The 27,830-nt window shown below is 47.2% G+C and overlaps 2 protein-coding genes across 5 annotated transcripts in view; one reads left to right on the plus strand and one right to left on the minus strand.

The window, feature by feature from the left end:
- LOC146353374 (synaptonemal complex central element protein 1-like) overlaps positions 1-27,830 on the plus strand; it is a 615,017-nt gene that overhangs the window by 30,014 nt on the left and 557,173 nt on the right. The window lies entirely within an intron of this gene.
- ELK1 (ETS transcription factor ELK1) lies at positions 1,401-27,299 on the minus strand. 4 transcript variants are annotated; one of them, XM_084836332.1, is made up of 7 exons: positions 26,822-27,299; positions 24,775-24,862; positions 22,022-22,230; positions 19,116-19,544; positions 16,168-16,575; positions 15,062-15,163; positions 8,414-10,403 (listed from the first exon to the last, which is right to left on the minus strand). In XM_084836332.1, the coding sequence occupies exons 3-7, from the start codon at positions 22,226-22,228 to the stop codon at positions 10,305-10,307; spliced, it is 1,245 nt and encodes a 414-aa protein (XP_084692458.1). In that variant the 5' UTR covers positions 22,229-22,230; positions 24,775-24,862; positions 26,822-27,299; the 3' UTR covers positions 8,414-10,304. The 4 variants fall into 4 exon arrangements, with proteins under 4 accessions (XP_084692459.1, XP_084692457.1, XP_084692458.1 ...); XM_084836333.1 differs by lacking the exons at positions 8,414-10,403; positions 24,775-24,862 and adding an exon at positions 1,401-3,216 and having other exon boundaries at positions 26,822-27,277; XM_084836331.1 differs by lacking the exons at positions 8,414-10,403; positions 26,822-27,299 and adding an exon at positions 1,401-3,216.

The raw sequence follows: 27,830 nt of genomic DNA on the forward strand, positions 1-27,830 counted from the left end.
TAGACACATGACAGAAATGTGTAGTGGTCACAGTTGTAAAGATTCACAAAAATAAAGTAAAAATGCTATCAGTCTGTGCATCTATGTGACAGGGCTGGCCCTACCATTAGGCAGAGTGAGGCAACCGCCTCAGGTGGCAGATGCTGGCAGGCAAGAGGCTGAGCCTCTCCTTGTGGACAGAGCTGTGTGTGCCACATGGCCACACCCCTAAATTAGCCTGCTGTTCTTGAGTGTGGTGAACGCTAGCTTGTTTGCCATTGTTGAAGTAGGATAGCATTGCTAATCCAGTTGACTTCTGTACATGGAATGGAATGGAGGAAGAGGGCATCTTATCCTTTGCCTGAGGCAGCAAAATGTCTTGGGATGGCCCTGAGGGTTTCATTCTGTATATGCCACCTGCTGTAGAGGAAGAGGCAATGGTGGCACATTTCCTGGGGTGGCTGCTTGTCCAGGATGGTGTCAGCCCTAAAACAACTGTTTTAGGAAACCTGCATACAATGTGAGTACTTTGTGTCATCTTGGAGGTGTTCTTCCTCCCTCTCCCAGCCCACTACTTGGCCAACAACATGGGGGCAAAGGAGGTGGCGAGGAAATGCTCTGCTTTACACATACCGCTTGTAGTGCTGTTGCTGCTGCCACATCACTCTAGTTACATGGGAGAGACGTTCATCCGTGTGCTTCCTCTGTTGTCATCATCATGCCACCCAAACAAGGGCTGGACCTTGGGTCTCCACATTCGCAATGACTGGTGTGGGAGCAGCTGCAGTGGCAGCTCTGCATACCGCAGTTGTCTACATTTACTCATCTCTGTTCTCCACACTGACCGGGGTTTGCACAATCGTGGAGGGGGAAATAAGCCACCGTGGCCGATTTCCCCCGCTGTGCATGCCGGTTGCATATTGGGGGAATTGATTCACATAATTACCCTCACCGGCACAGCTTGCTGTGTCATATGAACCCGTCAAGGATGGCTTGTAGCTGTGGTTAACAAACTGACCAGCACACATGGCAGGGGAAATAAACCACTGTGGCTTATTTCCTCTTCCATGATTGTGCGAACAGGCTCAATCTCTTGCAGCACTAGCTGTAGCAACCACAGTATAGAAATGTCTCACAACTCATTTCCCTTCAGGGATAAGCTACACATCACACAGCAGCCTGGTGTAAACGCCCTGACTTGCCCCTTCTCCATTGCAAAATGTCCTCAGGAAGGGCTACCTTACACCTGAAAAGGAGCAGAGAAAATAGATTCTTTAATCCCACTGCCAAACATCCTCCATGTGAAATTCCCCCCACCGCACCCAGCTGCTTTTGGCAACATTATCACAGGCAGGGACTATTTTGGAAATATTTGGCATCAGTTCTGGAGAATTTTGAAAATAATCAGAGGCAGGGAGAGTTTACCAGTTTTAATCATTAAAATAAGTTGTAAAGGATAGGGCTGCCCTGGGGGGCGGGGGCTATTACTTGTGGTCTGTATTAAGCATTGTTGCTCACAATGGCTACCGGTACCTCTGTCCTGGTTGCATTTTTTTGTTATGATACAGTGCATGTGCACTGAGGCACACATGTCGAGCATCATGTGGCTTTAGGGGTTCTTCCAGATGGAGAACCCCTAGCACTGCCAATCAGAAGGTACTGTGCAGCTATTCTGCACTTTTTTCTTCTTTAACCGATTTTCCGTGATAAGAAAAAAGATGGAAGGAGCATCTGGAAAACACAGGAGGGCCACGACTGGAATACGTCAAGCATCTCTACACCAGCATAAAATCCCACATTTAAAATGGGGCTTTCTGCTTCCGTTTTAAATTCAGGATCACAACGGACTCCCTTTACACGTGCTTCCTTTTCCCCCTCCCCTTTCCCCCTCCTTCTCCCCGTTATCTGAGTCTCCCATATGTTTCATTGATCTCGCTCCTCTTCTTGTGGCTTTTCCTTTTTCACAGAGAGAACTCAAGTGGGGTAATTTGATAGCTCATTATCTCCAATCTATTTAAAAAATGGAATAAAGGTCATTTAGTGTGGGAGATGCCCTGGAGGTTGACAACATAATCTAAAGGGCCCGCAAACTTCTGTGAGTGAGCAATCTCAATGGAAAGATAAAAGCTCCATGTGAAGAAGCCCGTCATCATCTGGACTCCCTCATAAAATTCCATGAATGAGGCGGAACAATGGTGCAATAAAAGCCATGCCTGGAAGCAGCTTTGGTTAGCCACATAGGTGCCTTTCTCCTAGAAAAGTGAACTTGGTGCAGACTAAATTCATAATGTGGACCAAGAAAGAAAAAGCCTTCCAAGAGACTGACAGATCTGCAACCTGATAGGGGAGGAAAGAAAGAGTCAGCAACGAGAGGAGTTTGTTGAAAAATAAATTTATTTACAGGGCAGGATCCCAGAGAGATTCATCATAAAAAATAAAACAGGATCCAAGCCCCAGTGCAGAGGTAACCAGAGAGGGACAGATCCCCATCACCCCTGGCTCAGGGACCAAGACCAGATCAACAATGAAGGAGATCAGGGAAGAGGACACTGCCGTAGATCTACTCCAGCATCTTGCAAGAGCCCCCCTATGGGGGGCAGGATCCCAGTAGAGTATCTACTTCAGACAAAAGTGTTGAATCCCTGGATTTTGCCCTGTTCTTCCCATGTGTCTCAACCAATCCCTGCCACGCAGGCACTCTGTAGGACCCAAAGTGCCACTAAGACAGAAAGAGAAATCCTGAACAGCACAGACCCAGCTAAACTGGCTGAGTCCCCAAATACAAAAGGGAGGCATGTTCAAGCGAGGAAGGCAAAATTGTCACTCCTGTCCATAGACATGTGCTAAGTACTGCAGTATGCTCTTCTGCTATACATTCCAATGGAACACTCCAGGAATCAATGATGCTAAGTCCCTAACTCGTAGCCTGGAAGTAGAACCAGTGTGGTGCAGTAGGTTGTGTTGGGTCTGGATGTGATATGTCCCTCAGGTTGATTTGATATGAGCTTTTTAAAAGGGGAGGGAGGAAATCACCATTCCCCCCTCCCTCCCAGTCCACCATAATTCTCTTAAAGAAGCTTTCTTTGGTCATGCGCCTCTGGGCAATCAGATTTCAAGGAGAATCTTCTGGATATGGCCAGATGTGAAGAATCTTCTGCATAAGATGCTACATCTGCCAAAATGTAGCAGTTCTTCTACACGGCCATTTAAATACAGGAGCCCTGTCCTTCTTTGTACCTGATTTTTTAGGGTAAATAAGGGAAAGTAAAATCCTTTAGTCTGAAAAGTGCTTCAGGAAACTTGTATATAAAAGTCAGCTTTCAACATTCCGTCATGGTCTGGTGTGACCAAGAACCTGAACCCAGGACATGGATTTACAGATAGGAGCAGTCCTTGATCCCCCCAAAAGGCTGCTGTCATCAGCAATAGGGAGAAGGGAACCCTCGAGCGCCAGCAGTGTCACTGAGTGCACCCTTTTCCATTCTCCTTTCTAAGTGAATGGTTGCCATTCTTTCCTATGGAGTAAAGTTCAATTCTACACTTGCAGACAGTTTTGGGCTGGGGACAAACCTGTTTACCAGCCCAGATAGAGGTAGCCTGGTTTCTTCCAACAGGGACACCCTGGGGGTGCAATTTATAGGCCCATCCCTTCACATTCCCAGCACAATTATGTGTATTTATTAATTGCTTTATAGAATATTGCAGGTATAAGTGAAGTCAGGCCAGATTCTTCACTCAATGAAGAGGAGGTGGTGAATAAGGCTGGGGAAAGGACTGCAACTTTCCACCATCTTCCACCCAACACACTTATTATATAGAGAGAGCTTACACATACTCTGTTTGCACGACACAACAGCCCACCATGGCTTAATTTAGCTGCGAGGGCTGTTGTGTCATACCGAGTGCCCCTGCTTACTGTGGTTTGCCATGTCATGCAAATCTGGCATCATGGATTGTTTGAGGGGGTAGACAACCCTCAAATAACCCTAAAACAAGCAGTGGGCTGTTTGAGGGTTGTCTACCCATTCAAACAACGTACAACACCAGGTTCGCATGATACAGCAAGCTACGAGGGCGACATATTCAAAATGGCAGCTGGTGCACTTTGCTAAGCCCCACGGGTAAAGTAACCGATGGTGGCTTAGCACTGCATGCAATCAGCCCATAGTCTCTCTCTATAACAGCTACGGCCTAGTGTTCTAGCTTTGTTACACTCTGGCCCAGTTTGCACATAATGAGAAGCCACCACAGGTGAATTTCCCCACGGGGCTTCTCGACATGGCAGTGACCGCCATTTTGATGCAAACCTGGCGGGGTGGGTTGTTGGGGTGGTTAACAAGCCATCCACAACCCCAAAACCTGGGGTGACTTGTCAACTACCCCAACCCACCCTCACAGGGTTCGCACATAATGAGAAGCTACACTGCACCCCAAATATCCAAAATATTGGCGGCCTCCACAAGTAGAAGCCCCATGGGGAAATTCACCCATGGTGGCTTCTCGCTGCATGCGAACTAGGTCAGTGTTAAAGAAACATAAAAGGAGCAGTTTGTGAAATGTGAGGAAAGCGTATATTGAAGATTTGGGACTTAGCTGGGGAGGAGAAAAGAGGCAAGACCGTGCAGTCTCTTGCCCTTCCCCAACCCAGGAGCTGGTTTCATCAAGCGGAAGAAAAGGGAGGGAACACACTGGAAACCTCCTCCCTCTTGCATCCATCGCTGAGGCCACAGTCACAGGAAGTACAAGAGATTAGGCTTCTTCAGACCTAGTGCTGAACAGGATGGAGGACAGTACGGTGCAGTGGTAAACTCTGAAGAGCAGGCACTCATCGTGACAGTCCCCATAGCCACGCCCCCAAGGAAAGTCCAGGAATGCTGTGCTGATCCACATCAACAAACCAGTTCCAGCCCTTTTCATCTCCACCAGGAGCAGGTCTTTGGTAAAGCGAATGGGTCTTAATTGCCCATTCAATTCCAGGCCACCACAAAATACTTAGCATTACAACAGGGATGGCTCACAACACTATACTGTTGCTTGGAAAATCCATTCTGTGAGGACTGCAGCTAAGCTCAGAGGGAAAAGGGAAACCTGAGGGATGTGGCAGATGACATCAGCATCCTTGCTCATCAAAAAGTGCTGGCGCTGTGTCCCTGTGAGCCCTGGCTCCCCTGCACCACTGATGGAGAAGGTATAGTAGCAACTGGGGTTAGGAAAGAAGGAGAATTAGGGTGATTTAGGGGGGGCAGGGTGAGGCACTAAAGCTGGGAAACCACCAAATGATTGATGGTTGGTGGAAAGGGGCATGACCATCAGGGAAGCCAGGAGGACTGGATTGGGACCCCAGAAGGGCCCTGGGCCTGAGGTTCCCCGCCCCTAATGTAACAGCCCAGTCCAGTGAAGAATGCTGTAAGCAAGCCTATTGACTTCAGTGGGCTTAAGCCCACTGAATTCCACATAGGATCAGGCTGTAACTTGTAAAGAGACTCTTGCTTAAAACAACGTTACTCCTAGTTATAACAACTGCCAAAATTAAATATAGCTTTGATTGTACTGAATATAACGGAATGCAGCCCCATTGATCCCACAGAGTTACTCTCAATTTGTACGTAACAGAATGTGAGAAGGGGAGACACATTCTGGAATATGTGTGTGCATATAATCTCCTGCGGTATTGTTTTCTATAGTCCGTTTGCAATTACCCCTTGAACATGCCACCGAGCGAGGGATCCTTTTGTCACATGGGTCAGCACTAATATATGGCTACAAACATTGTTTTACTCTAGCACAAAAGTTTTTGAAGCTGCGCAAGTTGAAGAGAGAGAGAGAGAGAGAGAAAATAAAAGCATAGGACTTCAGCGCCATTACTTTGCTGCTTGGAGCTGCACCCTCCCAAGTCCCTCAGGGACTTTCAAGCAATTAACCCCAAAGACAGAGCTTCGGGATGGAGAGTGCAAAGAGGCCATTCGTCCTACGCAAAAAGTTCGTAAAGCTACTCCGCTGGGTGCTCTCAATAAAACTGGGACAAGCCCAATGGCACCTGCATGAGAGAGATAGAGAGAGGCTCAGTGTGGAGAGCCAGTGATCTGAGAAAACCATGCTCAAACTGTTTAAGCATTGTGTAGGCTTCCACATGGCTTGACCATAGGTCAATCATGGCTTATATGACCTACTCTTGCATATGGTGTACTCAGAAGTGTAACCATATTTCACTTATGGTTTACATAAAACAACATTTGTGTTTTACTGATTGTTTACTCATGGCTTACTTGTGGCTTGCATGTAGGATGGCTAAAGCGAAACCACAGGTTATTTATGAAATTACATTGCAAGTCCATTGTTTACAAATACTTACTCATGATGATACTAGTGGGTTACACAAAATCTCAAAACCATAGTTAACTCTTCCCTTGCTCATGCTTTGCTGGTGGCTTACGCATCAGCTGCTTCTATGCCGTTGGGCTCAGCCACAATGTATTCTTGTTCCCCGCATGTTTTGCTATTATATACTCATGGCTTATGCATGGTGTACTCACAGTTTGCTCTAAAGCACAGCTTACTTTATACACAAATCTCACATGATTTACATGTGATTTGTCCATAGTAACTCTCATGGTTTGTACCTGATTGATTTGCAGATTGCTGTTTACACAAAGTGCCAAATTTATTAAATAAATCTGTAAACCACCCCTTGTAAAGCACTTAGATTTCTCCCTGTAGGAGGCAATATGGAAGTGCAAAAAAGTATAATTATTATTACTATTAAATGCTACACAAAGGGATGATTAAAATTAACCCTACCTTTCCGGTTAAAATTGCTTGCTTTTAAAGCCTCCCAAATCTGCCATCTACGACGCTATTGGGCCAAGTCTATCTATTACCCAGTCTCAACTCCTTCTCTTGCCATCATGTAAATCCATTTCATCTGCCTTAACTGCATGTAGTAGCAAAAGCAGATTCTACCGGATAAGCTACAGATTGGTTCAAGGAATGAAGCCTGCTTTTCTTAATTACTTCTAAGTTTATGACTGGGTGTGAGCGAGGGTGCTTCCAGACAAGGCTTTTACCTTGCCCCATTCACAGAATTTTACAGGGGTTCAGCCAATGTCGTCTTCCACTCATAACCCTCCCATGTTTTCCCACCACTTCTTCTGTCTTTTTCCTTACTGCAGAAAACCTGTTAAGAAAAAAAGACGGATTTTCTGCACAATGCTTTCTGCTGGTAGTGCTTGGGCCCCTGCGTCTGGAAGCAACCTGAATCAGTGCCCAAGGTGGACAAGAAGGCAACAGATCTATGCGTTTTAAACTTCGATCTGCATTAATCACATAGGAAAGGAGAGGTGACTGAACAGCGAAAGGGGCACATGGAGCAAAAATTAAGAGCAAAAGGGGGGTGCTAATCCCTCTCCTATGAGCCTTACCCATAGTTTACCTCCCTAAAATCTGTCTCCTGAAATAATTTTCTCACAGCTGGACTCATGTCCTGTGTGGGAGCTCAGCTGGTGGAAAAAGTGCCTTGGATGACAGACTGTGGTAAGTAAACCTGTGGGTTGGGGAGGATTCAGTGTTCCTCATCATCCACATGCCTCTTTTGCTTTTTCAGCTGGACCCCTTAGCCTGGTGCCCACTTTCAACATGACTGGAGCAGATCCAGGCCTAAGCACACAGATCTGCTGCCATCACTGCTGCCAAGTTTTGCCTGATGAAGCCGCTCTTCATTGATGCATCTTCTGTGACCCAAGTTCAGAGCTTGGCCCCTTCATCAAATCTTTTTTTAAATTCTGGTTAATAGTGGTTTTCAAATGTTTCTACCTTCAGGGAACCCTTTTCTGCAATGATTGGTCTGCTGAGGAACTGCTGAGCATCTGCCATTGAGTTCTGGAATGTTCCAGAGGATTCCAGGACATGTTCTAGGGCATCCACTCCGTACATGGCAGGGCATTGGGCAAGCCTATTGGGCTACACTGTTGAGCCAAATACACACCCTACAACAGCCTTCCCCAACCTGGGGCCCTCTGGATGTGTTGGACTACAAACCCCATCATCCGCAGCCAGCAGCATCTGGATGGCCTCAGGTTGGGGGAGGCTGTTCTAGAACATATCCAATGTTTCCCTGTAGCTGCAGTTACAGGTGAAGATCAGGAATAGTTGGCAAGTTCTCTCACAGAGGAGCTTGTCCACTAGTACTGAACTTTGCACTGAGGAAACCTGGGAACATTCTGAAAACCACTGCTCTGAACAGCTTGCCTTACAGTCTTCTTTCCGCTTAAAAAGCGCACGCGCGCACGCACACACACACACACACACATATACATACACACAGTGGGGGAGCCAAGCGCTTCCCTTTCCCACCTTGCTTTAAAAGAAATCCCCCTTTCCCACCCCACCCCCAGTTTAAAAAATAGATATCAAAAATGGACGGACAAAAAGATAAATATAGCTCTAAGCCGTCTACCTCTTTTCTTTCAGTATGACTCTCCTGATAATAGATAAAATCGTGATATATACTCTGTGGAAAAATAGAAGGCGCTGGGAATTCTGTTTAGGAATCAATATGATATTTCTGAAATGGCATCTCCTCCACATCATTAACAAATGCTTATGGGGGGAAAACCCCTCAAAAACCACAATCAACAAGTGATGAAATGCTCATCATCTGAGGATCTGAGTTATAATGAACCCACCTCATAAAGAGACGCAGCCCTTTTGTAGAGTCACAAATTCCCTTGTGATGCATCTGGAAGGAAGTGAGGAGCTGTAGAAAGAGGGATGGCTTCCGTTATTTCCACAGAAAGCCCCCCGCTCTCTCTCTTTTTTGGTTGCAGGAAATGAAGGGAATATAAGATGGGAATCTGTCATTGCTGCTTCCAGGCTGATTCAAGAGTTGGAAGAAACTGAAGAGGTATGTGAGGTTGGGACTTCTTTCTTAGTGATCAATCAGCAACAGAATTCCCCCATAAGATGGCTAATTTCTGACATTTCTCCAGAGACAAAGGAAATGGAACCATAAGAAAACAGTCAAAAGTAGAACAGGTTAAGACTTCCCCTTTGGCCATTTCTGTGGTGACCTTTGATCGTCAGGAAATAAATTAAGGAAACCATTCTGCAAAGAGAAAAAGTTCCCCTAGAAATCAGTAGGTGGGACTTCTATTCTCTGGTCTCCACATTGACGAACCAGTGACCTTTGACCTTTAGGAAGTGCATCAATGGGGAAAAATGATAAGAACTTCCTCAGCTTGTTGTCTTGATGTCGAATTGAGCATCTGACATATCCAAATGAAGTGCCAGAACATCCCCTGCCTCAATGAACCACAGGAATTATGGTCAAGATTGTTTAGCCGAAACAAACATGGCTGACACTGCTACCTTATCTGGCAAAACAACATGACTGGCAGTGCTTCCTCCTATTGTGTTGCACAGCAAACACAACCAATTTTTTTTTGTCAAGCCAAATCAAATAATAACCTATTTCAATACCCTTCCTTTCATGAAGTCTGAGGAAACATGATCAACACTGCTTCCACTTCTTCGTTCAGCTACAACATACATGGCTAACACTGACATTCCTACTCCCCGAAACCAACATGGCTGAAACTCTTTGGCCTGCCTACCCAGCCAAAACAAAGCTGGCTTACACACCAACGTCCTGATCATCATCCATCCACGGCCTACATCATCACCCAGCCGAAACAAGTATGGCTGATCCTGCTTCCACCCTTTACATACAGCCAAAATAAACATGGCTTGCAGGGTCTACACCTTTAGTAAGGTAGCTTAAAACCCACCTAGGCAAGGAGAGAAGGATGAGATGAGATTCTCGATTTATCTTGGAGGGTGGGAGAAGATTGGTGTTTGTCTTGACCCTGGCCCATCACCCAAACTCATCTTCATTAAGAAATGGAATACCAAGACAGGACACAAAAAGGAACCCATACTGCCACATCGAACGGTAAATATGGGCAACCTCTTATTCAGAGAGGAGACCAAATAAAGGAGGCTGTCTCCTCCTTGCCTCCAAAGAGGAATTTGAGGACCATATGAAACTTTAGAAAGAGGGCGAGTGTAGCACACCACCTTCTTGGTGCTGGGAGACACCATTTGGCTTCAGAGGAAAATCCTGGCACATCCAAGGCTAGTTGACGAATCTGCTTGCGGCGCCATTTTCACCCTTCAAGCAGGTCATTGGTCCTCAGCTCAACAAAGGGCTCTTCCGGTCAACGAAGGGACACTTAGCAGTCTAGACCAATAAGTAATCCCAGGTGCTTGGAAAGGAACTCAAGCCAGTTCTTTGGCAGGAGTAAGGGATACCATGATGCAGAGAGGAAACGCTATGGCTTCTGGGGGCCAGGAGATAGAACTACAGGGGTGGAGAGTCCGTCCACGCTGAGTGAGGGGATGTGAACTTGTGAGCTAGAATTGCTGGGAAACTAAAAAGAGAAAGAGAGAATAGCAGTTTAGGGCCTCCATACAAGTATAACAAAAGCCCAATGCCTGCACAAACCCTTATCTGTAACCCTATAGGGAGGAAGCAGATGTGGAGGGGGAGCAGAGAATTGGTGAGTGGGGAGAAGGTTATGGCACCCTTTCCCCCTCCTCTGCTGTTCCAGAAGCTGCTTTTTCCTAGGAAAAGCAGCCATTGGGCGCTTGTTACATGCATTAGTTATATGTAACATGTAGTTTCACCCACAGTTGATACTCATCAAGTTTCACACATTACCCATTGGATTCCACACCTGGTCTGCCCCAAATTTTCTCCATGCCCCTCTATTCCTGACAACAGTCAGGGTGTATTTTGCACACACACCCCAATTCTCCACCTAGAAATGTTAATTTGCCTATAACTGCTCAACTGTACTGGTTCCAAAGCAAAGATTTTTTAAAGGTTCATCTGGGCCGGCGCTCCTCCCATGTCATTTCATGGCATCCCTCTCAGTGTCCGATTATAGATCTTTGTGGGCTTTCCACAGAGACTGTTTCATGACTCTACTTCTCCAAGTGGTAGGACGCTCCAGGGTATTTTTTATAGGATCATTTTCCTTTTGAGAGAGAACAGCTGTAATGCCCAGGTCAACCATAGTATATAGCCCTTTAAGAATCCCTAGAGCAGCCTTCCACAACCTGGTGCCCTCCAGATGTTTTGGACTACAACTCTGAGCATCCCTGACCATGGGTCATGTTGGCTGGGGCTGATGGGAGTTGTAGTCTAAAGCACCTGAGGGTACCATGTTGGGAAGGCTGCCCTAGACCCACCATGGCCTGCTCTGCCTGTCTAAGGTAGTCTTGGCACATAGCTCCCGCTCTTTTCTAGTTTTTTTGGCTTGACAAAATTGTCTATCAGTGGCCGAAGGGAAACATCTCCACAGTTCTCATCTATCCTGTCTGTGATAGGAAGTACTAATCAGCCCTCACCCACTGAAGTGAGGTTTATACCAAACACCCTTTGCCATCTCCTGATTGGAGGGATTCCCTCACCCTGCCAATTTCCCCTTCCTCCCATGTGCCACCCACAACTATGCAGAATCAAGATGGGGGTGGTTTTACTATGTCTCTGTCTTCTGCTGGACACCTGCAGAGACTTGTGCTGTTCGCATGTAAATTTTGGAACCTGTCACTGTATTTTAAGTCTCTGCATTGCTGCTAGGTTTTATTTTGGCTCGTACTTTTATACTGCAGTTTTAAGCTGTCCTATTTTACATTGTATTTTATGATGGATTTTGTGGCTTTCATTGTTGTAAACTGCCCAGAGAGCTTCGGCTATTGGCAATATAGAAATATAATAAATACATAAACAAACAAACCTAGCTTTATAGCTGTGCAGTATAGGCTATGTAGAAACTACTTGGTTTGTTTCCTTTTTTATATCTTATTTGATTTTCTCTCTGATCTATTTCCCTTTAATCCCAACAGAATTTATTTACTTGGATGCTGGGGTTTGGCTGCCTGCCTTAGCACCCAAGGAATGTTCTCCCATATGCTAGAGAGCTTGGTCATTCTGGCTCAGGGGTGAGAATCTCAGGCTCGGGGCCCCAACCTGGCCTTCCAGAGTTCCTAAGATGGCCTTACCCCTTTCCCCTGACCAAAATTACCAGGTGATTTCATGGCTTTTGTGCAGTTCCCTGCCATTCTAGAAGGCTGAAGGCTTCGTTACTGGCAGGAAGAGCTTTCTGCTAAACTAGGTTGGTATTTTTGGCCCCACCCACCAATGGAATGCGGCCCCTGAGAGCTTCTCTGGAATTGAATTTGGCCCTTGAGCTGCGAGAGGCTGAACACTCCTGTTCCAGCTCTATGCTGGCCCAAGGGAAAGTATGGGGGAATGTTGGCTGAACCTTGCTCAGCTGCATGTGCAGAGTTTAAGCTGGAAGCAAACTCTCCTCCCAGTTTGAAATCACTGTTTCCCTCCTACCCAGAAGTAAAAAAGGAGTGAAGGGTGGTGGCAGGATTTCTTTTCAAAGGCTATCTGGCCAACAGATCACTTTGCGGGGTCACTGCGCACTGTCATCACAACAATTTTTGTTTTTGTACTATCCGCCCTCCCCCCGCCACTTTTTAAAAACAAATTTACAACTTGAGTGATAAGAACAGGCAAGCACCCAGGCAGACAGTGGTCATCCTCAAAGAAGCATCCCCCAGAGAAAACTACGTGCCCTTGTAGCTCCCAAAACACCTTCTTGCCAACCAACTGCAAAACTCAGACTTATTATTATTCATTTCATTTCTGTACCGCCACATAGTGGAAGCTCTCTGGGTGGTTCACAATGATTCATAAAAAACACAACAGGATTACACAACAATGCAACATTATGATAAACACACAATCTAATTCTTTAACTTACAAAATTTAAAATTCTAACTGTTCCTTTTTCAAGCTCCATGCAGAATCTGCCAAACTCTTTCCTTCAGTACTGCTCAGTAGCTAGTAGCCACCAGATATCAAAAACCATCAATGCTCATTTAAACAAGCACCTCCTGGCCAATTAAACAAGCTTCTTTTGCTGTTAAGCTATACAAAAGCCTCACGAAAAGGTAATCCCCACACACTGCTACAACACTACAAACTTTCACCTTTCAGAATTGTAGCCTTGTTTTTCTCCCCTCCCTGAACTAAATCCAAATTTGTACAATTGCACCCATATGATCTCTGATACATTTAATGCTGCTCGGAAAAAGGAACCTGGACATGGGATTGTGAGGACGCCGGGTTTATCTTTTGCTAAAGGAAATTAACAGTCAACATGAAAAAATGTCTGGGTCAGGGGTGGACAACTTGTGGCCCTCCAGACGTTTTGGCCTACAACTCCCATCAAGCCAGCATAGCCTGTGGTGAGCGATGATGAGAGTTGTAGGCCAAAACATCTGGAGGGCCTCAAGTTGCCCACTGCTGTAGATCCTTACCAGTCTGGCTTCAACATGAACAATATGTCTAGGTGAATGGATAGAGTGGCACAATTTCACCATAACCAAATACAGTAAATGAATAAGTCGTCTATTTTAATGAAAGTTGACAGACAAGAAAATGGCCAGGAAGAGGAACAGCACATTATTTCTGCCCAGACCAATAATAAAAGCTTTCATCCCTTTACTGAGACACAAGATTTATCGAGGGGAGGGGGGTGTCAAACAAACCAGAGTTAGAGTACAGCTAGTGACAAATCCCCAGATGTGGCATGAGTTACACCCTGTCTTAATGTGAATATCAGTAGCACAGCCTTCCCCAACCTGGCACCAATGGTCATGCTGGCTGGGGATGATGGGAGTTGTTGTCCAACACACCTGAAGGGCATCAGGTTGAGGAAGGCTGCAGTAGCAGAAAGATACATGGCCAAACATATTGTGTTGTGGAGATTTAAGGGTACACTGGGAAGGGGAGTATAAGCCGATAGGAAATGGCACAACCCTATATAAAAATGGTCAAAGAGATGGAAAGTTGTTAATTTATTAAGTAAAAATTAAATTGTGTGTTTTCAAAACAATTGGAAATCCAAACACTTGTCAAATTGCCTCGTAGCCTTTGCACTTACTTACTGCCCAGAACACTGGGAGGCAGAAGCAGGTTCACAACTTACTGAGCAATTTGTAGAATACTGTTTACATGTTTTCTCTTTTATCTCCATTAAGTAAAACACTCGGACCCCTTTTCTTTTTCTTCTTCTTTTAACTGGAAACTGAAGATTCAAGGAAGGGGTCTGGAGCATCTCTGCGAGAACTGACTCTTCTACAGAGCTCCTCATGGCTACATCCCGGATAACAGTTTTCCAAAACAAACCTCTGGCCGGGCCACAAGATAAGGTCAATTTCATCTCATTTTTCCCCTTGCCCTAACTCTGGTGTGCATACAAATGCCTTGTACATTTCTTTTCTCCTTTTTGCCTTCTCTCTCCACAGAGCCACAGCACAAGTACAGAGAGAGGGGTGGGTGCGTGGGCATACAGATTTCCCCCAGCAGCAGCTGGCAGGAACTCTAGTTAAAGGAAGAGTGACCTTCTTCATCCCTGGAGCAGCACCAATGGCAGCAGGAGAGGACAGGAGGCAGCACTCACTACAGGTGATCTGGTGGCTGGTTGAAATTCCCCCAGCAGCAGTAGGTGCTTTAGTAAAGGGAGGTGGAGGGGATGGAGTTTCCATAGCATAGCTATCCCTTCTGGAGAGAGTGATCCGTCGCTTGAGGACCACATATTGCACAACGGGCACTGAGCTAGGGCAGCCATTTGGTCTCCAGGCATCATTCACACATTTCCAATTTTCTCTCTTCAGTGATGAGGATTAGAAACTTGGAAGGAAGGAAGGAAGGAAGGAAGGAAGGAAGGAACATATGCTTTGCCAAACTCCTGAACAATCCATGTCAGACCCATGCCAGGTATCAGATTCCATACTTGCTTGGCAGGATTGCAAATGTGTGAGACAGACACAGCCATGTGATATTCCCTTTGTAAACCAGCATCAGACTCTGTTCCTTCTCAAACTCACCTTATTGTCCAATTCTACCCACAATCAGGAACCCCAGCCTAGAGCTCTCCTAATACACCATACGTATCCATATGCACACACACACACAGACCTACTGATCACCTCAGAGCTCATACCATACCTGGAAGGAGAGCTTGGCCGGGCTGCGTGGTGCAATGGGGCTCAGGGTGCTCCAGAAATGGATGGTGGGTGGCAGGGAACTTGGGGTGAGCAGAACTGGGGTCTGCAAAGAAGAACAGGATGTCACAACCAGAATAGAAAAGGAAAACTGCAGCAACATTCCTCCAGGAGAATCCTAGACCCAACCACACTCATTCCATTGGCCTGCTTTTCCATGTCTGTCTCTGAGAAGCGGGTAGGACTCATTGAGTCGAATTTGGAACACAGAAAGTTAGGAGGGCAGGAACAGCCGTACCTGCTAACATTCCCTCTTTTCCATGGGTATTAAAGGTGAGAGAGCATTTTCCCCTGCCGCTTTGCATGTGGTGTAGGATCCAGATAGCAGTGGACAAATAAGCAATTGGGCTAAAGGAGCTTTCCCCAATCTGGTGCCCTCCAGATATGTTGGACTACAGCTCCCATTATCCCCAGCCAGCATGATATGTGCATTCCCCCCCTTTAAATGCTTTGCTACTTGAGCTATTTATAATGGCCAGGGGCAGACGAGGACAGGGCTCCTGGACCTTCTCTATTTGTATGGGAGAGGGAATTTGTCATGCGAGGATGGGAAAAGGGCAGCTTGTCATGCGAGGATGGGAAAAGCTGTCCTCCTTTGCATCTGGTCATCCTATTGCCTCAGTCAGCAAGTCATTTCCTGGCAGGACCACTCTGAAGATATGATGGTAGATCAGAACACATCCAGTCCCATAAAGGAGACTGCTAGAAAGCCCCTTTGCCACAGCCAATAGTCCCTTCCCCACACCGCTCTTGCCGCTGGGATAGTAACTGAAGGGTGAATTGGTGGTGCTCAGGAGCTGGATTTGGCCCTGATGCTCCCAGTTGCCATTTCCTAACTTACTGAGGCACGTGCTATACCTGTTGTACTGTTATTATGATGTAAAAATAACATTTGATGCCCCAGGGGAAACTGTAAGCATCCCATTGAAATCAGGCATGTTCCTGACAAAAATGGATACTTGCGATTTTGGAAAGGACTCCTGAGTTCTACCCCCAGTTTCTGGGAACAGAGTGAAGTCCAGAGGGCCCTGCTGGTAAACATGGTCTCACCAGTGCATGGGAAGAAATCACCGTGGTCGGAGTCAGGGTATTCCCTGTCCCTCCCGGTGCCAGGAGGCTGTTCACCGCTGCATTCACTTTCTCCTGGGTTGGCAGCAAAGGCAGCTCCAGGACTTTGGGCTTCTTGCCCTTTTGGGGCTGCCCCTCGAGAGATACAGCCACCGGGCTGGGGGACTGAGCTTCCTCTTTCAGAAGCTCCTCCTCTTCGGGCAGCTCGGCCTCCAAGGACACCTTCTCCAGGGAGGCCTTCTCCAAAGAGGGAGCCTCCTCCTTTACTCCAGGATCCATCAACACTAACAGAGCAGCTGCCTCTTCATCAAGGTCAAGGTTCTCCTCTACTTTCACCAGTACCTTCTCATCAAGTGGTGGAGTCTCCAGTGGGGTGGACTCCACTATGACCTGGACGGGCAGGGAAACAAACAGAGGCACTGTGAGCAAACTCGCTGTCAGGCAAACTCTCATGTGAACATACTTGCTCCCCACCTGCCCCCAGCTTTGGCTAACAGCTAGTGGGCTTTAAGGAACCCTTCCTCAATCCTGCACTGCTTTCAGTGACACTTACCTGGGACTACTATTTTTTCTCTGCTTTCCTTGGCTTTGGGCCTCATAAGGATTGCCTTGCTGGCTCTGATCAAAAGGTCTGACTAGTCTAGCATTCTCTTTCCTTCAGAGGCCTGTCAGGTGCTAACAAGAAGGGCCATTGCCCTATTGTCTGTCTCCAGCATTCAGAAGTATATTTATCAAAGGAAGAATGAATCCCAGCAGACAAATAAGGCTGCTCAACAATGTTCTTTGGAGCTCCTTTGCTGTGCCCCATACTCTGCCTATATTCCAGGAATGGCCTATTTTAGACTTCCTTCTCTCTGCCCTTTGTCATCCTTCCCCAACATTGGTGCCTTTCTGATGTTTTGGACTGCAACTCCCAGCATTCCTGGCCATTGGCCATGCAGACGGGATGATGGGAGTTGAAGTCCAAAACATCTGGAGAGCACCAGGTTGAGGAAGGCTGCCCTATCTTATTCTATCTATTAGCCTTCTTCTGAACATATCATCCACCCCGAATCCTGCCCAGTCATGTCTGTTTGCCTGCTCTCTAACTTACGTTTTCCCAGTCCTGCCCAAACATACCTCTCCAGCTCCCATTCCAGCAATGTTAGCTATGTCCCAGCAAGCTCCTTTTACATTCCTTTAGCTAGACTTTTCCTTACAGCATCAGTAAATATATGTCAGGAGCACCCTTGCTGTCTTCTGAAATCCTCAAGTAGCCAGAATCAACACGCAGAGGATAGGGCTCTTTTCCAAGGCTTTATTTCCATTCAACCTAATGATGCTTACAGATGCTAATTGCCTGAGCCTAATGAGGGAAACTTAAGACAGCTGCCTATCTGGGGTTTCTAGCCTTAGGGAATCAGTTGGTCTCCGTTTGGAGGGAAAAGGCAGGAAGCCTCTGAATTTAAGGGCTAGGAGGCGAAAGTCCACCCCTTTCCCGCGGGGCATCGGGGTGCAGCTGTTGACGTTGCGCCAAGCGGACTGAGCGCCTCCTCTCGGTGCCCTCCATCTCCTGCTTGTCCCTGCGCCGGTGCCTAGCGTCCCGAAGCTCCCGTTGTCCCTCCCCCTGCCTGCCAGGGTCGCTACCACTCTCAGGAATGTGAGCAGGGAGAGGCTCTCCCTCCGGCAGCGCCTCTGAACAGCGCGCAGGTTCCTCTCCCACGGTTTCTATCTCTTCCTCAGAATCAGAACTGCTTTGGGGCTCTATGGGCTCCAATCCAACCCTGACAATATAAGAAAGACCTCCACTTTCTGGCAGTTTGTCTGTTTATAAAATTATTTATGAGTCGCCTTTTGGCCCCAAAGGCAAAATACACATTAAAATGTATACAACAATATCATAACAAATTTCATTTAAAGGAGCAAATTAAAAAGAGGAGAAAAGCCATCTTTAAAATCAGAGAGTGGAATTACATTTTAAAAAGCACTCAAACATGAAGTAGAACATAAAGTTTTAACTGCCCATCTATAACTAACCAAAGAAGAAGCTAATTTAACCTGCCTAGGGAGGGAATTCTATAATCAGGATGCTGCCACTGAAATGGCCCTGTCCTGTGTTCCCACCAACCTAATCTCTCTTGGTGATGGGACATATAACAGGGCCTCCAAAAACAGAACTTAAATGACAGGCAAGTTAATATGGGAGCAGGAAGTCTTTTACATTTCCTGGCCCCAGACATTTTAGGACTTCAAGCACCAGCACTTTGAATTGTACCCAGAAACAAACTGGAAACTAGTGCAGCATTTTACACCCGCTGCATTTTCCAAGCACTCTTCAAGGGCAGTCCCACGTAGAGCACGCTGCAGTAGTCTAAACAGGAGGAGGTGATTAAGGCATGGATCACTGTAGCCAGATCCACCTTCTCCAGGAAGGGGCTCAATTGGCACACCAGCCAAAGCTGGGCTAATGTGGTAAGTGTGCGGTACTGGGACTCTTGCCTTTTAAAAAACAAGCTTGCAGAGAAAAGTCGAAAACATGCGGACAAGGCTTTTGGGCTTTTGAAAGCAGCTTGACAGACAAGAAGTTTGCAGGCTACTTTTTCCCCCATGTGGAGATAGAGCGATGCAAAAAGCTTCACTTGCTTAATTTCTGTACGTCCGGCTGGTGGGAAGGAGGAGGTGGATCCATCCAGGGAGTCGGTCCACTGAGGGCATCTTGCCCAAGGCCCCCCAAAATCTAGAGCCAACACTGCCTCTTTCCCTGGCCTTATGGAGCTATGCCTGCACTGCCTAAATCAGTCCTTTAAAGTATACATTAGCTCCCCCTCCATCCATCTCTTTGGAATTGAACCCCTCTGTCCTTCCAGCTCAATGGGATGCATCTCTTGGCACCCTTGCCCTGGAAAACCATGATCTTCCACCAGCCCACAGAAGCTCCTTTTGCAACTTACCTGAAGGGCCTCCGGAGACTCCTCCGGTTCCTCGATGCTGATGTGTAACTGTGGCAGATCCTCCACTGGGGCCAGGGAAGGGGGTGGTGGTTCGGGGGCAGCAGCAGCAGAGGATGGCACCACAGGCAAGAGCTCCGTCTCATGGCGGGAGGCCCGTCCAGCAGGTGAAGGAGCCTGTAGTGACTGAATGGTGAAAGTGGAATAAAGTCCAGACCGCATGTATTCATTTCGACTGCTGCGTGGGACACTCCCACCTCCACGTGGGGCTTTGGGGGCTCCAAATGCCCCGTCGCCCACTTTGGCTTCACTCTGGACCTGCTCAGGTCTTTTAGCTCCTCCCTCATCCTTCACACCGTCCATGCTTGAAAGTTCCGGGTAAGAGACAAACTTATAGACAAATTTCTGTCCGCTGACTTTACGGATGATGTTCTGGAATGAATAGAGGGTGACAGAATTAGAGCAGCATCGGGTACAGTGACCAAGTGACATCTGTCATGCATTTTGCTGAGGCTCTGTCTGTGATATTTTCTGGGAAGAGACCTTTGAGAAAAAAATGGTCAATGTGTTCTGGAACTTGCTAGACATCAGGCATGCATGGATGCCATGTTGACCCTTGAACTCAACTCAACAGGGTCGACAGGGTGACCCTGTTCAGGTTCAGGTTGAACTCAACAGGGTCATGTTGACCCTTGAATTGCTTGTTGCCAAGCAATCAAGTTTGCATATATTCTGTGCTTTAAAAAACCATTTTTAATTGCGTGCCACATTAAACTCAAATCTGATACTAGGAAAAGTTGAATTCCCTGACCTATATAAATTATAACGTTCATTTGCATAACTCTGCTTATTTGGCACAATTTATTTTGTTGTTGGGGAGGGGCAAGGAACTCCTAAAGCTACCCCTACCCTAACCACTACAAATCTTAAAGTGAAGACAGACACAACATTTAAAGAGAAGGTCACAGCAGGTCTTTCACCCCTGATAAGAGTCCATCTTCCTTCCAACTTTGCAGTGTGCAAACCAGATGGGCATACTATCAAGTCAAACATTGAGTCAGCCACTAAGTTTTATCCTTCCCTTCATGCTTCTGGCCTCCCTTTTAACATACATATAAATGCCACGTACATTTATATGTTTAGCCTACAACTTATGAAAGAAAAAACTGAAACATGTTAAAAAATCAGTTGCAAAACCACTCTTTTTTCATTGGGTGATGCTGTATAGGTGATGTCAAAGATGCTAATCAGGCCATGGCCAGCTTTGCAGAAACGGAATGTTGTTTTTGCAGAGAACAGCCCTGGTTAGGAAAAAAAAATACAGTTATGGAGGACAGTTACCTTTGATCAGGCGGACTGTTGGTTAACAGTCCTTAGTTGTCAGTTGATGTCTCTATATGGGAGCCAACTGTGTGTGTGCGCTGGAGGGGGGGTGTTTTGTTCTTTTTTGATATAGAGATCCCTCTTGAATGTCTTGAATATTGGGGACAGTTTCAGGCATGCATATGTGTGCAAAGAAACAGCAGTTTTGAGACACTCACAGAGTAATCTCTGTGCATGTTTATTTAGAAGTTCCACTCCATTCAGTGAGGCTTATTCCCAGGAAGGGCACACAGGGCTACAGCCTCAGAGAAAGAAGCAGAGAGCTAAAGTCACCTTGAGGGTGTAGGCCTCACTTCCTTTCCCTTTCCCTTTCTCTCTCTCTCTCTCTGGGGATCTGATGTTGGATCCAAAAAGCAACAATGAAAATGATTTTTTAAAACAGCTGTGAAAAGCCAAAACAAAGACAAAACGACAGTTGCATCATTGTTTATGGTTCCTGACACATTTTGAGAATGTCTTTTTATCAAGGGCAGTTCTGATTAATTTCCAATCAGTGCTTAGAACTCCTGGCTTCTATCTCACACATGAAAGACTTTGATAAAGAGGCATTCTCAAACACATTGGGAACCTTAAAACATGGGTGCAGCTGTCTTTTTTGTTGTTGATATGAGGTTGGGTAGTGTATTTGCCTGGACTGTAGGAGCCCATACTATTTGCCTCCACTTATACTGTACCTGTGTGTTTGTAACTGAAACAAATACTACAAAAATGCCATTCATTTCTAGTGTTCTCTCCTCCAAATGAAACAAAAAGGCTGAGTAGTGTTGTCCTTGGAACTTCTTACCACCTGGGGATGTGGGGAGTGTACAATAATATATTTGTATGGAAATGGCCAGTGTGGTGTGTAGTAGTTAGAGTGTTAAACTGAGACTGGGGAGATGGGGGTTCTAGTCCCCACTCGTCCCTGGAGCTCACTGGGTGATTTTGGGGCAATCACTGACTCTCAGCCTAACTTACCTCACAGGGTTGTTGTGAGGATAAAATGGAGAGGAGGAGGACCACGTGTGCCGCTGTGGGTTCCTTGCAAGAGGAAAAAAGGTGGGACATAAATGTAAGAAGAAATAAATACAAACAAAATGGCCAGGGTACTTCCAAATCAGCTCTGCCGCTCTAGAAATGTTACATCTGTCTTCACCCTTACACAGCTCGTGCTTTGGATATTTCATGCTTATCTTTGCATGCCTAAAGAGCTAGAAACTCACTTTAGAAAGAGTGAGACAGAGAGAGGAAACAAGTGGAGATTCTCAGAATGCAAATCCCGCATTTGATATTAAGTTTAATGGTAGCATAAAATCCCAAGACGTGCACTGCCTTGCCTATCATTCTTTCTCTATGGATCAACTGGCAGAGATTCCACTCCCACCCCCAAATGCTCTTTTGCATTTTCAGTGCATGCTCCTTCAATGGCAACTGATCCTGAAAAAGCTGGACTGAAGGGGAAAGCAAGACAGGAACCGTGGACATATTCCAGGATGCCTTGGTCTTCTACAAGGGAGATGCAGGAAGGCCAGAGAGCAGGCTCCCACCTTGTCATAGTAATAACGCAGAGCCCGGCTCAGCTTGTCGTAGTTCATGTTGGTCTTGTTCTTCCGCAGCCCCCAGAGCCGGGCTACCTCTTCGGCGTCAACCAACTTGAACTCCCCGTCGTTGGATGTCCATGCAATGAGATGCCCATTGCTCTGCTGCTCCAGCAACTGCAGCAGAAACTGCCACAGAGTGACAGAGGGATCCATGACTACAAAGGGGACAAGAGAGAGAGCAGCCAATTCAGTCGTGCTGATTTTGACATGGTAGCAGGGAAACGAGGCTGACTGTCCCTGACATGCTCATTTTCTACATGCAGGGAGGGTGTTTTCCGCTCACTGGGGAGCGTTCTGTTATGTAGTTTCCCCACCTGCATCCTAAAGTGGTACAGTCCAGGGAAGGCAGGCTGTACCATTTGATCTTGCTGCCTGCATAAAACCACCGCAGTGAGTACTGCACTCTGCTTATGTGTTGCGTGATGTTGCCTCAGTGCTGGCTCCAAGTTTCCGAGGGCCCTTGGACAAGGCATGTCAGAGGGCCCGTTCCATTGGGGAGTCAGCCTTCTCGTCATCACTGTCACCAGCTGCTCTTGCTCCTCCTCCCCCTTCTCATCACTGCTGCTAGTGAGCAAGGAGGCAGCGGCATCTACTCCTCCTCCTTCTCACCTTGACTGTTGTCTGGGACAGAGCGAGAGGCAGGTGAACAAGTGGGCTGCCATGGTGAAGAGGAGGAGCAAGTCCAGGGAGCTCTTGTCACTCTGCTGGGGTGTGGGCCCTCGGCAGGTGCCCAACCATGCCCACTCTTGACCCGGCCCTGCCTCTACCCTCTACTAAGCCAAGGAGTGGGCAGGAGTGCAGGCCTGACTCTACACCTGCTTCTGTCCAGGAGTGCCACAAACATCAACTGCCTTGGCTACTTGCAAGACCGGTGATGCAGGCTGTTTAAACACACAACTGCTATATGGCTTTCCCCAAGGAATTCTATGAAAAGTGTAACTTTGAAGACGATGGCAATCCTCGGTTTGAGATCACCTGTTGACTCACAGAATTACCAATCTCCAGTCTTCATGGGGGGGATTTCATGATGATTCAACCAGCTGTGCAGCTCCAAGTGCCACATATGCACCAAATCCCACCGGCAGTGAGACAAGCAATACCAGTAATAACTTTTCCATCATTTGATTAACTGTACACTTCTGGGTAATGTAGCTAACACACAGCAGTCAAGTTACTACCACTGGCAGTTGGAGGTACTGGCTTTCTTACAGGCATTAATACCATAACACAACCTTCCCCAACCTGGTGCCCTCCAGACGATTTGGACTGCAACTCCCAGCATTCCTGACCATTGGCCCTGCTAGCTAGGGCTGATGGGAGTTGAAGTTCAAAACACCTGGAGGGCACCAGGTTGGGAAAGGCTGCCATAACCTCTATCGTGCTAACTGGTTATGTATGGTGCTATTCCTTACCACTGGGAGGTACACAAGCATGCATCATTGGCAATGGAAATGCTTTTGGTGGTGGTAGGGGGGTGGGGGAATTGTTCTTAATAATATTCTACAGACACTTGTAAAGAGAAATCAGAAACAATACAAAATGTTATCGCTGGCTGCCCGGTCTTACCCAAAACCAGAATATTTTGCCAGACACAATCAGGCTGCAAAAATCATTCATTGCCAACTGGGTATGCAGCATCAACTAATCAGTGCAGAAGTGCCCTCTTACTACAACTACAGTTCTGACCCAATTCTTGAGAACAATGATACCCCTTGTACTGGGATAAATCTATCCAAACAAAACAATAGTTTACAAAACAACAGACATCATTCTGGTGAACAACATCCAACCCCTTAAAATAGCTACTATAAAAGATATTGCAATACTTGGCTCACACACATATACAAAATGAAAAAAAGCACAACCCAGCCTTATAAATAAAATGTGTCTGGAAACTCAATGCAACTCATACAGAAGGGGTGCAGAACCAGAATGTCAGACCTGGGGCCTAAGATGGCCCCGCCCCTTCCCCTGGCCCCACCCCTTTCCCCAACCATCTATCGTTTGACTTTTGTGCAGTTTTTTCCCATTCTAAAAGGTTAAAATACCTCTCCTAAGGCTTAGTTACTGGCTGTAAGAGCTTTGAGTTAAAATATACTGGTATTTTTGGCCCTGGCCCTTTGAGCTCTTCCCTTTTGCTTTTGATCCCACTCACCACTAGAGTGTGGTTCCTGAGAGCTTCTCTGAAATGGAATTTGGCCCTTGGGCTGAAAGAGGTTCAACACCCCTGTCAAATAGGCTCCCTCTCAATACCAACTACAAGAGTTCTTCCAGATGCCCTGAAGCAAAACTTAATTCATGTGCCCCCAGTCCTACTAAATACAACACAGGAAGCTGCCATTCTCAAGGCTTGCCATATATAACCAGGCCATTTCTAAACAGCAATTGGTACTCCTTACCAAAAAGAGAAAAAAAGAGGCCTAGAATATCAGATTTATCACAAGGTTAAATGTATCTTATTTTCCCAGGCGTTGTATTATTTCAGTTCCTGTTGTTTTCAATCTGTTCCTGTATTTTAAATCTTTTCATTGCTGCTAGGTTTTATTTTTGTTTTTACTTCTATTTTATACTGTAGTTTTAAGCTTTATTATTGTATCTTATGGTGTATTTTAATGGTTTTCATTGTTGTGAACTGCCCAGAGAGCTTCAGCTATTGGGCGGTATAGAAATATGGTAAATAAGAATATCAGATTTCCCACCTGAATAAGCAGCAGAACTTCAAAGAAGAAAAAGGATGGATGGATGGGGCACCAAAGTATACCATGCTTTACAGTGTAACATCATAATCTATATGTGGACAAAAGGAAGGGAGGGGAGGGTAACAAGGGATGAATGTAAGTAAAGGCAGTTATACACACATGCTTAGGTTTAGTTCTGTAGGGGGTGAGAACTAAGGGGTTAAGCCAAAGCTTTACAGAAGATGTGAATTTTGAGGCCATATAGGTGTTCTGGGAGGAAGTTCCAGGAATAAGGGGCAATAGGCGAGGAAAGGGCAGAGGCGTTTAACTGCTGCAGTACTTGCTTCTATGTACACTTCTAACAAACACTGATGTCAATGTCCTATTCTGACATTACACTTTTTGTACATGACTACAGACACTACTAGCCATTGCCACAGGGGTGCCAGCAGCGGGCATTGCAAGTAACAGATTGACAGGGTATGCCAGAACATAATATAATGAGGGATGAGCTGATCTGTTCCACAGTATAACTGAATGACACTGTCCTACATCTACAGAGGGCACAACACAGAAGAGTGGGGAGAACCAGATGCTGACCAGAAAACATATGGGACTATTTGAAGACATTTACCTGCACCACCTAGTCCTAGACATTAATCCAGAGTTATCCCTGTCTCATTTCCCATTGATAGGCCTCAAGCAGTGATGAATTTCTAAAATGGAAACATAGGGGTAGAAGTCACACCCTCTGAGCTGGAAGGCCACCTCTTCCATCCCAGATGTGTGGGAGTGATTGAAGTTACTCACTCTCAATCTCTACACATGCTGAAAGTAACAGAGGGCCAAGTCTTGCTCTCAGCTGGCTAAGTCTAAGCCTAGATCCTGAACCGCAACTGGGATAGTCCCCATCCCTGTCCCAGCTTCTCATTGCTTTGCCACCCCCACCAAATCTATAAATGACAGCCTTCTGTGATCACTCCTGCTGTTTCAGCTGACAACCCCAGAACTGACACTGTGTGGGATCCCCTCCTAGCCATCCCTGCTTCCCAAATAAACTGTCTTGTGCCAGCTGCTCTCATTCCCCTGGGAGGCAAGAAGATCACCCAGTTGCTTGTCGTTTCTGACTTTGGGAGAAAGGCCTGCACTAGATCTGGAAGAGGAGCTGCAGGGACTGAATGAAGAACAGGCTTATTCGCCCACTCATTCCTCTCCTCCTGCTTCCTCCCCCCCCCCCAGCCCTGCTCCCCCAACTCAGTGAATCTTTGGATTTGGCCTAAAGAAAGGATTTTCTGGTACTGGGTTTAATACAAACCCCCATCAAGTACTGTAATCCGGCAGTTAATGCAGAAAGTGGAGGCGGTAGAGGAAGCAGGGTGTGTGTGGGGTCATGGTTAGGATTGGGGGCTCTCATCAACAGAGGTGGGGGGGGACAGGTGGTGACCCAGAGGACAGGTGGGGCTGGGAAAAGACTGGATAGTGCTCAAAGAAGGGGCCCTAATAACAAAGCGGACAATAGAAGTCAAGGTAGGGGCAGCATTTGCAGGAAATAAGAGTTCCAAGAACTGGAGAGTTTGCCTTTCTCTAGACAGTTCTTTCCTAGTAAGAATTGATTCCGAGGTGATAAGTACATCTCACAGAGATCTTCTCTTTGGATGTATATATATATATATATGTAGCCTAGCAAAGGGACCTCCAGCACCACCAGCACACACATATCACGATGGATCCACACTGCTTTCCCACACCGCCCCCTGAAATGAGTCCTGCCTCCCCCTCCAGAATTATTAGCAATGATGGCGGGTCTGTGGAAAGGGATACACCAATTGAAAGTGCCTTCAGTACAAAGCTGGAACCTGGGGGCTACTAGGTCCCTTGTCACTTGCAACGTTGAGGGTGGAATGGAGGATGCTTGGGCCAAATTGTTGTGCACATCTGTTTCCAGGTTGCCTCAGCCCAGAAGCAGCTGCAGAGTGCAGGGTAGGGGGTTAGGGGATCGTTCACCCTTCCAGGTTCTGGGGCTTGGAGAAGGGGTCTCTCTCTCTTTCTCCCTCCATCAACTACTCACCCGTGAGCATGGCGGCACCCCCCGCTACAGACCCAGGCGGCTCCATGGGCTGGGTGGGGGCCCCCCAGCTCTGCCGCCGGGGTGTGCTCCCAGTCCACTTTCTGGTTCCCTGTGTTCGATGCGTGCTCCTGCCACTTTCTTCCCAGTTCGGGGGGTGGGGGTCCTGTTGCTGCCTTCCCCTTCCTCCTCCTCCACCACCTTTACTGGTCCAGTTCGCTTCCTGCCTGGTCTCAAGTTGCTGCTCTCCCAGTTCGGATGGACGGACGGACGGACGGACGGACGGCTGGGTGGGTAGGTGGGCTGTCACGCGTGGGTGGGTGGCTGGGTGCCCCCCGCAGGACCTGGACGTCTCCGGACCGCGCTCCCACTCGGCGTGGGTGGCTTCGCTTCGGGATGCGCTGGGGAGGGTGGATCGGGGTGAGGGTGCGGGGGGAGGGGGGAGGAGGGAGGGGGCGGATCCGCTCTTCTTCCTGCCTCTGACGGAGCCGTGCAGGCCGCCGGTTACATCGTCGGGGATGCAGCGGTGACGGAGCCTGTCACATGGAGGGAACAGAAGGCGGAGCTGGCGGCCAGGACGCCTGGGTCCCTCCTCTGTCCTCCTCGCGCGGACTTTCACGCCGTCCACGGGGAAAGCAGCAGTCCCAGGCAGGACTCCCGGGTCTCCCTAGCCCTGTTGGGAGAGACCAGAGAGTGCGGTGGAGAGTTAGGAGGAGCCAGGACGCCTGGGTTCGATCCATACTAGTTGCTGGGGGGGGGGGAGGGCGGGGTGATACAAGGAGGAGCAGGAGTTAGAGAAGGAGTCACGACTCCTGGGCCCGCGTCCTGTTCACACAGAAGACGGTTCCAGTGGGGAGTGGGGCGATTTGGATTTCTGGCCCCGACGATCCCTGCTCTGTGCGAGGAAAGGGACAGGGAGGGACACGGACAGCCAGGACGCCTGGGCCCTCTCCTCGGTCTGAGGCGACGGTACAGTGCGGGTTAAATCGGAGCCAGGACGCCCGGGTCGGAT

The sequence above is a fragment of the Heloderma suspectum genome, chromosome 2 (assembly GCF_057233095.1).
Source record: "Heloderma suspectum isolate Gila_16-S chromosome 2, 16-S_ref, whole genome shotgun sequence".
NCBI lineage: Eukaryota > Metazoa > Chordata > Lepidosauria > Squamata > Helodermatidae > Heloderma > Heloderma suspectum.

What these genes read in the sequence shown, in the direction of transcription:
- ELK1 (XM_084836333.1), bottom strand. Translation starts at nt 26,867, where the DNA reads ATGGAGCCGCCTGGGTCTGTAGCGGGGGGTGCCGCCATGCTCACGG. An exon ending in TGATTTCTTCCCATGCACTG is followed by an intron (nt 15,164 to 16,167) that starts GTGAGACCATGT and finishes TCTTCTTTGCAG; the next exon opens with ACCCCAGTTCTGCTCACCCC. An exon ending in CGGCCAAGCTCTCCTTCCAG is followed by an intron (nt 3,217 to 15,061) that starts GTATGGTATGAG and finishes CTAAAAAATCAG; the next exon opens with GTACAAAGAAGGACAGGGCT.